Source organism: Sarcophilus harrisii, chromosome 4 (assembly GCF_902635505.1).
Source record: "Sarcophilus harrisii chromosome 4, mSarHar1.11, whole genome shotgun sequence".
In the NCBI taxonomy this organism is placed as follows: domain Eukaryota; kingdom Metazoa; phylum Chordata; class Mammalia; order Dasyuromorphia; family Dasyuridae; genus Sarcophilus; species Sarcophilus harrisii.
Window position 1 is genome coordinate 68,381,011 of NC_045429.1, and position 13,614 is coordinate 68,394,624.

At 33.8% G+C, this 13,614-nt stretch overlaps 1 protein-coding gene across 3 annotated transcripts in view; it reads left to right on the forward strand.

Annotated features, from left to right (window-relative positions):
* TOR1AIP1 (torsin 1A interacting protein 1) overlaps positions 1 to 13,614 on the forward strand; it is a 35,611-nt gene that overhangs the window by 16,221 nt on the left and 5,776 nt on the right. For all 3 annotated transcript variants that reach the window (XM_031936970.1, XM_031936971.1, XM_031936972.1), the window contains exons 5-9: positions 1,458 to 1,496; positions 3,039 to 3,134; positions 8,823 to 8,864; positions 9,570 to 9,638; positions 13,420 to 13,464. In XM_031936970.1, the coding sequence (XP_031792830.1) occupies positions 1,458 to 1,496; positions 3,039 to 3,134; positions 8,823 to 8,864; positions 9,570 to 9,638; positions 13,420 to 13,464 (291 nt within the window). The remainder of the gene's footprint in view (positions 1 to 1,457; positions 1,497 to 3,038; positions 3,135 to 8,822; positions 8,865 to 9,569; positions 9,639 to 13,419; positions 13,465 to 13,614) is intronic.

The window sequence follows — 13,614 nt, forward strand, 5'->3', positions numbered from 1 at the left end:
AGATATCTGAGCAATAGAAAAGTGTGAATTAGTATGTCTTTTTAAAATATGTATAGTTTTGTTATTCTCAGGTATATCCATGAAATAGAAATCGGCTGGCAAGATGTTTCCTCCTGGAGGATTTTAAAAAATTCAATCAATGATAATTTTTACTATTGGTTAATTTTCTAGTATCATTAATCTTTACTACAAGCAAAAGCTTCTTGAATGTACAGTAGAGGGGAAGGAACACATTCAGTAATGAATGTGATATAAAAAATGCATAGTGTAAAAAAGCTTTTCTTGAAATTAAAATAAAATACTTTGTTTATAAGAAGTTGCTGAGTTTTTTTGCACATTAGATAAGTTTATTATTCTTGGTTAAATTCATCTATCAGCAATCCAAAGAGAGAATTGTACCAGGCATAAATTTTTACTTAGGCTGAGAGAAACTTGCTTCATTCTTCTCTCCTTCTTTGTGATGTATTAGTCAATTACAGTAACAGTTTCATCAGAAAAATTATTTCTCTTGGCCAGTTGTCTAGGATTTTTTAAATCTAATTTGTTTATTCTAGAATTGTTGTTGTTTAATCTGTCAGTTGTGTCCAACTCTTCATGATCCTATTGGGGATTTGCTTGGCAGAGATCCTAGATTGGTTTGCCATTTTCTTCTTCAGTTCATTTTACTGATGAGGAAACTGAGGCAAACAGGGTGAAGTGACTTGACCAGAGTCACACAGCTAAGAAGTGTCAGGTCCTCCTCACTCTAGGGTCGACACGCTTATCTATTGTGCCATCTAGTAGCCCCTAAAAATACAACAGCACTTATTCTCATTTCTGATCTTCATATTAATGATTTTTTTCCCCTTAATCCTTCAATTTCTTGTTTGTAGTCAGAAATTTAATATATTAGTAGGAATTGCTGTTATGCTATAATAACAAAAACTTCTGTCCATGTCATCAAAAAACCCCTCCAGGGTGATTTCTAAATTAGCCAAGTATACATCTAGTAACAATAGTCACCACCATTTATATAAAGCCTACTAGGTGCCAGACACTATTCAAACACTTTACAAATATGATCTTTACAAAATGTTGATCCTCATAACAACCCTGGGATGCAGGTGCTGTTATTATCTTCATATAACTGATGAGGAGATTCAGGTGACTTTTCAGGGTCACATTTAATTAGTATCTGAAGCCAAATTGAAACTCCTGTCTTCTGACTCTCGGTGCCCAGGACTCTCTGTTGTGCCCAGGACTCTCTGTTGTGCCCCCCTAGCAAGGATATCTCATTGGGTCTTAAAGCAACTCTGGAGAATGTTAACAATTTTATCCAACTGAAAATGATGGAGTGATTGGATTCATATTTCTTCATTTTCTCTTTGCAGAATTACTAGCTTAAGTATAATTTACACCTTTATTTTTTGCCACTGAAACTATATACAATAATATAAAACTTACTTTTCTTCCCTTAGGAGCCACTAGAATGCAGAAGGTTGAGTTCTCTGAAGAAGGTACTGTGTTTATGCATTTGTCTAATTCAGTATTTGTTATCTCACCAGCAATTTAATTCTGGTTATGAGTAATATTATGTCTAGAGGTTGGGCCAAGAAGAAAACAAAATGTCCTTTGGGGTTAAAATTCATAGAAAAAGGGGTCTACATGTGCTTACATGCCTTTTTCAGCATACTTTCACAAAATACAGAATGGGCTGATAATTAAATAAGAGTAGTTTTTAGAAGTTGTGATAATTCTATATATATGTAGTTTTGTATTATGTATGTATGTATTCTGTATATATGTCTTTTCCACAGTTTTTGGGGACATTACAACAGTTTTGGGAAATTACAAACTCTTGACATGTCCTAGATTTTATTACTGTAATTTTTTAAATCATATGTTCCAAGGTTTCTTATTCTGTTTGTAGTTGGTCTTTTTGAGAGTCTTTATTTTCTATTGTAATTGTCAACCCACAACTGGTGTGCTTACTAGTCCTCAATCATATATTAAACTGTAGGTTTTTTTGTTCATATTTCTAATACTTAGTGAATATTTATTCTCTCTGTGATTTCCATGTTGCATTTTAGGAAGTTACTCTTTTAGATTTGTCTTTAAGTATTTGTTCAGGTAATAGACACCTCAAGGACAACAAAATAAATGTGACTGGCCCTATGTGGTTTTCTCATTCAAAAGAGATGGTGGAGGCACAGATAGCATTTGTAAACCATGTCTCATATATTCTTATTAATTATGAAGTGTGACATGCATTTTTGATTTCCTTCACAAGCTAATTGTACAATAATTCAGAGTCTGATTCTTTTTGTACAGCAAAATAATGTTTTGGTCATGTATACTTATTGTGTATCTAAGTTATATTTTAATATATTTAACATCTACTGGTCATCCTGCCATTTAGGGGAGGGGGGTGGAGGGGGTAAGAGGTGAAAAATTGGAACAAGAGGTTTGGCAATTGTTAATGCTGTAAAGTTACCCATGTATATATCCTGTAAATAAAAGGCTATTAAATTAAAAAAAAAAATCCATTAAAAAAAAATGAAAATAAAAGCTATAATCTTAAAAAAGAGGGGAAGAAAGAATAAAGGAGTTAAGTAGAAAAAATATTCTATATTGTATAAGAGCAACATTTACCATAACTACAACTATTTTATCCTAAATATGCTTACTATTAAGTATACTCCTGCATCATAATTACGTTGGGGCAAACTGAAATCATTTAACAGTTACAATATAATTAAAGTTTCAAAATGACTCTGAAAAAAAAAAATTATGAAGTGTGAGACTAATCTATAGTCATATTGAAAGCACTTGAAAGTCTTTTGGTGGAAAAAAAAGATAGTTAATAAAGTACAATAACAAAAAAAATAAACATAATAAATGAAAAAGCATTTCTGTACATAACATGATTTACAAAGGGGCTTTGCCTATATTGATAAATGCGCGAGTTTTCTAGAAACATCAAATCAAGGCTTTTGAATATTGGATTGTAAAGCTCTTTCTACCAGTAATTCTTTTAAACAAATATTATACACTTCCAGGAGAAACTGAAGAGGAGGAGGCAGAACACCACAACATCTCTGACAATGATGTGAATCCTCTCAACCACAGTGATGAGGATTCCACTAAATCAAGAGGTAAATGACAAATCTAATAGTCTTGTGGACCTTTTTGTAGAGAGCATATAGATATTTGGTAAATGTGTATGAAAAAGTTTGGTATCATTTATAAATGAGCGTTGTTAAATATTTTTGGTTCTTATATATTCTGGAAAAACTTGATGAGATGAATCATAATGTTTGAGCAAAGTTAACCAGCTTTTTTTTTTTTTAGCATACTTTAATCACAAGATCATAGAATTGAGAGGGACCTTCCCTACTCTTCTCATATTTTACCAATGAAGAAACAGAGATGAAAAGAGATTGTGAGTTACCCAGGTTTTAGACCCAGGTCCTTTGACTAATACAACTGTTATCCTTTCTTCTCTGTAATATTGCCTCTCAGTATTGGCAAAAAAAAATTCAAATTTAAATGTGTCAATTAAAAATTTTTACCATTATTCTAGTTTTTTGAAAGTTAGAGAAATTATGTTGACATTGGTATGCCAGTTCCTAAAGATTTTTCTGGCTTTAAGAAATTGATGATAATTTTAACCAAATTATCATCCCTGGTTTAAATTCAGCTCCATATCAGCAATTGTTATTTTGTGATTCATAAGTCTAGAGTTGGTAGGTACCTCACAGACGATCGAGTCCAACTCCATTTTACATATAGAAAACTGAGGCCAAAGAGCAGGAGAACACATTCACTTGGGTTAAGTGTCAAAGGGGGAGGGCTTTGATTCCAAAGCTGGTGCTTTTTCCATTGTACTATACTGGTCTTCTCAGTTGTTTAGTCCCAATCAAGGGATAATTTATCCAAAAAGAGAAAAGCACCAATGATAACAAGAAGATGCTCAAGTAGAGAATTTTAACTCTCTCAATGGAAGCACTGGTCTGTGCTTCAGTCCCTCTATAATGTTGACTCTCAAACTTTCCTCCCACAGCTCCTGTGAAAGCACTCCCAAAGTAAAAGCTCGTAGTTAGCATTGAGGGTCAGCATGAAGCATGCTGTGCTTCTGTCATTGCTTTTAATAGCTGAGAGAGCACAGCTAGAAAACGGAGCTCTGAGAGGTGGTGGAGGGAGGCAAGTGGCAATTAACAGCTTTATGCCATTGCTTATCTAGGGGAGAATGTGACTGCCTGGGACTTCTCTCCTTGGACTGGCTCCCCCCACCAAAGCTCAAAAGGCCTTCTTCAGTTAATGGTGATTTTCCCCAATGACACGACTGTCTGTTATTTGCCTCTATGTTGTCCCTTCCTCCTCTTCTCCCCAGAGAGCCTTAGATCCTTGAGAAGGTGTCCTATGTCTTTGTAGTCACAACTCCAGCACAATAGCTAAGGGTTTGGAAAATTGTTTGCTTGGTGTGAAGTGAATCTCTTAACACAAAGGTAGGTAGGAAGAATATCACTAGAGACGAAAAATGAGGTGTATGGACAGAGGAGAGATGTTGCTGTATTATCTAGGTATGTTTAATGGGACCACCCTGAAGGTGACTAAACTTCATTTTCTAACAATATGTAAAAATTGGGCAACAACATGATACAGTGGTTAGAACTCTAGAGTCAAGAAGGCCTCAGTTCAAATTCAGTTTGAGATGTTAACTGTCTAACCCTGTGCAAGTCATTTAGCCCTTATTGCCTCTGTTTCTTGGATTGTAAAATGTGATTCATAGCATTGATGTGAGGATTAAATGAAATAATGTGTATATTGATTTACAGGTTTTAAAAGTCCAGTGTAAATGCTAGCTACTATATATTAAGTTATTCGGAACTTTTTCTTAAAACAAATGGAATGGATTTTTGGAATTTTTTAATGATCCCTGGATTACTTAGTATTTGTCATCTGTTAAAAGGGAATTATAAGTTATCTGACTTAGAATGTAGTTAAAGCATAATTATAGAAATGTGAATTTATTACCTTAAAAATTTCTTATTTATAAAGGAATTTAAGTTTCATTACTTTTAATTTCATTCAGATACTGATATGTAGTACATACCCTAAAGGAAGATTAGATATAGTGGCAATTAACAAGTAAAATTAAGTAAATTAATTTAAAAATTATAACCACAATAGATTATATTGCAGCATAATATCTCACAAACATGTAAGTCCTTCAGCATGCAGGAAAGTAATATGTTATATTTTATTTACTACTTGTTCATAATCTTACTATAAAGTGAGAGAACCATAACTTTCTCTGACCATGGGCTCAAGAAATTTATGATTTCTCTAAAGCTCAAAGATCCAAAAACTCTTGCTCTGTTTAAATGATCAATAACATGAATCAGTGAGGTATCATAGAACATGATACCAACTAAAGGTCATTTGCAGTACATAATACTCATATATAACAAAAACAGTTCTACAAATAGCACATCCATTTTAAATCGTTGAACATAAAAGACAACTGTGGCTTTACTTCCTGATCCACTTCTTCATCAACATGAAATTTTTATTTTCTTCCGGAATTCACTCTTCTCTGTGTTTTAGTATCATGATTTGCTTTTGCAGCAACTTTCATCAGTTTGCTAACTTTTGTTATTTTAAATCTAAATCTTTTTGGTACATGTATTTACTTAAAAGAAAAAGAAAAATGAACCGGGAGTCCAGAGACCTGGGGTCTACTCTCAGATCTACCTTTAACTTATCTGGAGAAGTCATATTCCTTCTTTGAAGCCTCAGTTTTTCATTTATTAAATGAGTGATTTAAACTAGAGAACTTCTAGGATCCTTTCTTGCTCTAATGTTCTAATACTCTGCTGTGGCCTTGTCATTTTGGAATCATTAGTTTTCCACAACTAAAAGGTTTTTAATCACCATTCCTCTCTGCCATATTGTATGTCTTGTTAAAATTTTCTCCAAAGAGTATATGAGGGAAGGCAAAAATCGGTGATTTTTTTTCTTTTTTTACATAACTGGGACTTCCACCTATAACAGTTAAGTGCAATTAAGTGAAATAAGTTACGGTGTCAGCCATGCCTGAAAACATAACCATGCCTCCTTCTCACCACCTGAAAACATATAACCATACCTCCTTCTCACCACCTTCTCACTTCTCTGACAAGAAAATAATCAGTCCTCAAAAGGCATTCCTGTTCACTATATTGATCAGCATTCTGAGGACGTTTAGTGTTGGTTTCCCTCCCATGTACATATTCATTGTTCAAATCATCCTCGTTATTCTTTTTACTTTGATCTGCATCAGTTCAGACTTGTCTTTCCAAATTTCTCTCAATTCTTCATCTAGCCCATTTCTTCTAAGGAAATAATTTTCTGTCAAGTTCATATATGAATTTATTCAGCCTATTCCCAGTGGATGGGCATTTTTTCCCCCAGAAATTATAAGAATTGCTGCTGCTTTAAACATCTTTTTTAATGTAGAAGATCTTTCCAGCTATCTTGGTCATAATAATGCTTAATGGTAGTGTCATTGAGTCTAACTTAGTCCACGTACAATTCATTGTCTTTTATAGTATAATTCCAATTTCTTGTTTATCAATGATTGGGCCAACTCACAGCTCCACAAACAGTGCATTATATAGTGCTAGCAAATAATCTTTCAGATACCGTGGTTGATTTTTTTTTTTCAATCCTTACCTTATAGTATGGCTTCCTTTTTTTAATTATAGAACTTAAAATAGGACCTATATAAATTGTTTTTATGTTTTTAAAACATGAAATATGTCTTGTTATTCAGTATGTCTGCCTTTATTTTTAAATCTCCTAGTCAATGTCCAGAAGCCATCAAAAAGCTTGTTTTTTAGGTATATTTCCTTCTTTTCTTTTTGTGGGTAGGCTCAGGTGCTGTTTTCCTTGTTTTTCCAGTTCCTCTTATGCAGGTTAAGTATAGCAAGCAATAAAGAGAATTAGTGAGAAAAGAGATGAGGGAAAGCATACATCTTATAGTGTCTGAATTTCTTGAATTCCCCAGGTGTACTCCCAGGCTTGAATTTGACCTTCATAAACATCGATTCAGTGTTGATAGTGGCTTTATGATTCTATTCATTGCATTTGACTACATTGATCATAAGTCAATTTGAACCTATTTGCATCCTTTGGTTAGGAACAGAGGAACTTCTTTGCTCTACTTTCTTGGATTGGAGGCACCAAAAGATTGATGTAATTTTTTGCAAACCTCCAAATTACTTTGTAATTAAATTTCACACAGGCTTAAAGTTTATTCCCAAATTCTCTAATTAAGAAACCCTTGGGGGTTGAAATAGTTTCTTTTATAACTTTCTTTTACAAATGTTGATTTTGTTCTTTCATTCTAATGCCTGAATTTCAGTTCAAACAAGGCAAGATAGAAATAATATTGAGAATGGAGTAAGAACATTTGAAAAAACTGCTTTTCTAAATCTGCCATTATCTTTATTTATTTATTTTTGATTAAATCTTTATTAAGTGAAGCAGCTAGGTGGCACAATGGATAGAGCACAGTTCTGAAGTCACTTTAAATCTGGTCTCAGACCCTTAACACTTCCTAGCTGTGTGACCCTGGGCAAGTCACTTAACCCCACTTGTCTCAGCAAAAAAAAAAAAAATAAAATAAAATCTTTATTAAGGGGTAAGCTTTTTGATGGCTTCTGGACATTGACTAGATTTAAAAATAAAGGCAGACATACTGAATAATAAGACATATTTCATGTTTTAAAAACACAATTTATATAGGTCCTATTTTAAGTTCTACAGTTAAAAAAAAGAAGCCATACTATAAGGTAAGTATTAAGTCATGATCTAGTTTAGTCCTAGTTGGCAGCAGCCTTCCTCATGGCAGCTCCTCTCTCTTCTTCTTGGTCCCGGATGTGAGTTCCCAACTGGTTTTTGTTTTGTTTTGTTTTGATGAACTTAAGGCTTGATTATTCTTGTGGACCTTTGACAGTTTTGTGACCTGCCTCATAAGGAGCGAAGCCACATGCCTTCCAGATCTCCTATCGCACAAACTTGGTGTGTTTGGTCATGCGCCCACGGTGGTGGCGGTGGCGCAGCTTTGAAACATTTTTGGTAATTTGGTGGCCCTGGTCGAGGCCCATGGCCATATGGGGTAGGGGATGGCCATGACTGCGGTGCTGTTGTAGCCCCAATGGCAGCCACAGCAAAAGCACCATCATCTTTGTGTGCCTTTTGCTTCTAAGATCTTAGAGAAGTTTAGATTTCAATCTTTATAACATGTCCCAAGTGTTACCAGTATAAGTACTTTTGGGGGGAAGCTTGTTATAATAAATCATTTCTTAGTTTCATACTTGGTTGTTGTATAAGTTTTATGGTTCTTAGCTATCACTTGGAAGTTTCACATGGTAGAGTATGTAACTCTTATTTTGGGTTCGTCTATTTGGCAATGGCCACAAAGTTGTCTATAGGTAACACTCAGGGTATTTAATTGACAACGTTTTCTGTAAGCCCTGGAGATAGTTTCTTCATATATGTGTTATGGTACCAACCATATGAAGAAAATGTTATTAGTATTAGACACCTGGAATATTGAAAAAGCCTGACTCTTTTATTTATAAAGAGAGAAAGGAAGGAGAAAGAGACCTTGAATCATTGGAGACCTGGAGTCAGGTTTCTGATCACCTTGGGCCAGTTAAAATCTTGGAATTGTTAATTTTTTTCTGCTTTTTAAAATGGGGGGAAATATCAAAGCAACAAATACCAAATTCTAATCTGTAAAAACATTTTTGTCTAAGTATTCTGTTTTATTATATCTCCACTTTCTGTTGCAGGCCAAGAAATAAAACTTCCCAATAAGCAGTCACCATTGCTAAGTAAGTGCGTGAATGTGTTTGCTTTATTTTCCTGCTGACAAAGGGCATAATCCTGCTCTCTTTCCATAAAAAATATCACAATAGGACCTCAAATTATTTGGCTTCTTTTTTTCTCTTAAATCAAAGACACATTAGAGATATATTGTATGTGGCAGTTGCTTTTGTAGTGCAAATGTATTTTCATGTGTCATCCAGATTAAAGTTGAATTTTTTCCCCCTTTGACATTAATACCAAACTGGAACAGCAGGTTGGAAAAATGAAAAAGATCACTTATTTACCAGTTTTTAAATGCATCCCATTTATTAAAAATTACACTACAAGATGAAATAGAATTTTATTTATGTAATTCATTCTCAGTTAAGAAGTGAAATCTCCCTGATTAGATATTTATTTTCTGTTTTACTAGTGCCATGACATTTAAGGACGAGTAAACACATGGGATATAAGGATCGTGTGAAATGGGAATTAGGAGGTTTTACCTAACCTAATCTTGGTATCCTGCCTGGCATGTCAGTTGACCCTGGCCATTTCCCCACTCTCTTGCCTTTTACTTTTATTTCTTAGCCTAATGTTGTTAGTTGTCTTGTTTTGGCCTGTCTTACTTTACTAATATCATAACACTGTAGTCTTAATGGACATGATTGTTTCTAAAAAAATCTGTGCTTTGAGGTTTTCAAGTTTTCATTTCCTTTCCTTTACTCCAGCTTCCCAGGCTCCAATAAAAACTCAGGAGTGGTCTGGACAGAATGCAAGACTACGGACAAAATCACCAAGTAAGACGACAAATTTCTGTTTGTTATAAAGATTATTTGCTAAGAGATATGATCCTCTTAAAGTTCTATTTTATATATGGAAATGTTATTTTTGTTGTTGATGAAGAAAAAGAGCTTTTTTTTTTTTTTAAAGATTATTTTACCTAATTCTCTCAGGAGAATATTTAGTCCCACATTTTTAAAAAAGTGTACAGAAGAAAACAGAAAGAGATAGAAAGTTACAAACAGCAGTTCTTTTACTATTTTATTAAACTTAACATATTTTTAAAAAAAATTTTAAAGAATATTTAATTCTGTTATTATCAGCATTTCGTTGTTGGTGGGTTAGTAATAAAATTTGTTATAAAAATTTGCTTTCATGATGAGCAAAAAACCAAACCAAAACACCAAAATTCCAAGGTGGGGCTCAAACTTGCTCTGTAGGCTTGCAGTGACATATTAAGATGTGTAAGCTCTTTTTAAATTGACAGAATGACAGTTTTAATGATACATTTTTCCCATATCATATTGTTATTTCTTTACTGATGATCCCTTTTTCTGGAGATGCCCTCTCTACCACTAAGACATTTGAGTTTAGTTTGTATAACATACCTACATTATTTGCAACAGCTTCATTTACTCCAGTCTGAAGTAATAATGGCTATAGCCTTTCGATTTTGTTTGTAGCTATATATTTTGGGTAGCCTATTTGATTTGTTTTTAAAGAACTTAAGAAATTCTTTAACTTTTCATCATGGACCAGAATGGCATTTAAAAACTCAATGTGCAAAATACTTTCAGCAGAAAAATGTCAAAAGTAATGTTTTATTCTTTGGAGAAAATGGTAAAGAGTGCAGAGAAGATACAGTTTATTCTCACCTATGCTTTCCCACAAAATAAGAGTTGGACTTTGTAAAATTGGCCTTTTTCCTATTAAACTTTTCCATAATCTTTACCTATGTTATATTATAATTGGGCTTAAGTATATAATTAGATATCATTGATTATCGTTGTTAAGACTTGCTGGTTGCCAGCTACGCCCAGAGAAAGAACTCTGGGAGATGACTAAAAACCATTACATTGAATTCCCAATCCCTATATTTATGCCCACCTGCATTTTTGATTTCCTTCACAAGCTAATTGTACAATATTTCAAAGTCTGATTCTTTTTGTACAGCAAAATAACGTTTTGGTCATGTATACTTATTGTGTATCTAATTTATATTTTAATGTATTTAACATCTACTGGTCATCCTGCCATCAGGGAGTGAGGGGGTGGGGTAAGAGGTGAAAAATTGGAACAAGAGGTTTGGCAATTGTTAATGCTGTAAAGTTACCCATGCATATAACCTGTAAATAAAAGGCTATTAAATAAAAAAAATAAATAAATAAAGACTTGCTGGTTGCTATAACATTCTCCTGGCCACTTGTATGTATATGTTTATGTGCTATTAATATTTCTTATTGTCTGTTATCCCCAGAATACATATTTCTCTGTCCTTTTTCTTCTGCACAGGACAGCATAGTCCTCCTATCTTTTCCTTATTTTATGTTCCTATTATTTGCTGCTGTTTATCAGGTCTTGGAGCAGTCCTCAGGTAGACTTTCTTAAAATTCCTTTTTGGCTCAGTCTATTCTCCTTCCCTCCCTTGCTACTCATAGCTAATTTCTGTGGCTGCTGTTTCCAAGATCACTATCAGTTGCCTAAAAGACATCTTTCTTTAATGATATAGTGAGTCTAAAGTACCCTCCCCCCAAGAATACCTTAATACCATACCAGGTTGCAGTTCAAGATTATAGAAAGTGAAAATTATTATCTGTGTTGAGTATATAACTTAGAAAACCTGTCCATGATATCATTTTAAAGCATTTTATAAGTGCTTTGAAAACAAAGAAAACAATGCAAATATGGAGGGGGGAATAAAAATTCTAGGCATTATAGCTATTATTTCAAACTGTAGTGCCTAGAGTGGCAATAATAAGAGTAATAACAATAAGAAGTCTGTTTGGGGAAGAACAATTCTACGTTTACTTCAGAAGAGAAAACACAGATTTTCTTTCTTCATTTCTTCCCCAAACTAATGACTTACTTTCCTTTCCTCAGCATTCCAGAATTCATGCCTCATTATCTACATGTATAAGGTAGAAAAGCTCAGGTAGAAAACAGTACTATACTACTGTCACTAGTGGTTTAACACTACTCCACCAGTATTTTAGGATAAGTGATGTATATGTCTGTTTCCCTCCCTAATAAGGGCATTTCCTCCAGTTTTCAGCTCCAGAGTGGCAAAGAACAGAGAAATGAATGAGCCAAAGACATTGTTTTTAGCTATGTAACTGTCCCTTCAGATTGTTGGTGTTACGTAAATTACTGTGGAAAAATGATGATAATCTCACGTTTAGCACTAGGTGTCATATAAATCATGTCAATGTGATATAGATCAATGTGTGATATAGATGAAGAAACTTAGGTTCAGAGGTATGCCCAAAGTTACAAAGCCAATTAGTGTTGGTGCTGAGACCTCAAACAGGAGTCTGATTAAAGTTGGAAAGGACCATAGGGATCATCTGTTCCAACACCCTGCTTCTCATAAAGTAACTGGCCAAAGCAAAGCCCACAGTCACCATAATTAGTATGTGAAAAGGTTGAGACTTGAACTTGAGGTTGGCTTTTTTCTGACACTTTCCTGGCCTGTATACTTTAGCATTGTCTCATTTCCATGTTGATGTGTTAATAACTTGTCTCCTCCTTAGAAAGCTATCTGTTATTGATGAGGATCAAAGGATTGAAGCTATAGGAGTCTTGCTTTGTAGGCAGCGAGTAATTAGTTGCTCCACCCTTTGGGCAGGAATGATTGGAGTCCCAGTCTATGAAAGTTTCATTCTGGAAATTTGTACTACTTTCAAAATTTTAATTTTATTATTAAGTATGGACAGTATTCTATATACTGATTTTAAAACATGTCCTGCTTACCAATGGTATTGTGTATTGCTCATTTGGGAGTGGTAACTGTAGTATGTGTAGTAAAAGTTAATTAGTTAACTTTTAGCTATGTTACATAATAACTATTATGGAAACCTTATCATGATGGGAATTTTTAAAGAGACTAATATCTAGGTTTAAATCAGTTTGAGAATAAGTACTGTTATAGGTAATGAGTTATCTCAGTCTAGACTTATTTTGATGACTCTAGTGAGTTCATAATTGCCTTGAGGCTTTGGGGGATTTTTTTTTTAATGGAGTGTGTAATATATATATTTGCTTTTTCATCTTTTTTTAAATAGCTTTTTATTGACAGAACATATGCATGGGTAATATTTCAACACTGACCCTTGCAATCACTTCTGTTCCAACTTTTCTCTTCCTTCCCTCCACTCCCTCCCCTAGATGGCAGGCAGTCTCATACATATTAAACATGTAAAAGTATATCTTAAATACAATATAGGTATACATATTTGTACAATTCTCTTGTTGCATAAGAAAAATCAAATTCAGAAAGGTAAAAATAACCTGGAAGAAAAACAAAAATGCAAGTAGTCCACATTCATTTCCCAGTGTTCTTTCTCTGGGTGTATTTGCTTTTTCATCTCAAGGCCAAAAATTTACCTATTCCAGGGATTCTTAACCTGGATATCACATGGGGGTATTTGGAAAACAAAACATCTGGGGGAAAACTGCTAATGTTAGTTTAAAAAATATTTTTTAAGTATCCTATATTTGCGTATTGCAGACAACAGATGTCAAAATTTATTTGAAAAAGTCTATAGTAGCCTACATTCAATTCTTTTCTTTTCCTTACAGCATCTACAGTAGACCAGAACTTGATTCATGATCATTTTTCAGATGGTATGATGCATGTTAAATTTTATCATGTGTGCTTGACCTGTTTTCTTCTTTCCCTTGTCCTAGCACATTCTCTACTCCTGTTAAATAATTAAGAGTAAAAAAAGATGGTGATAGTTTAATTGACTTCAAAGACCTTATCAGAACTTTCAG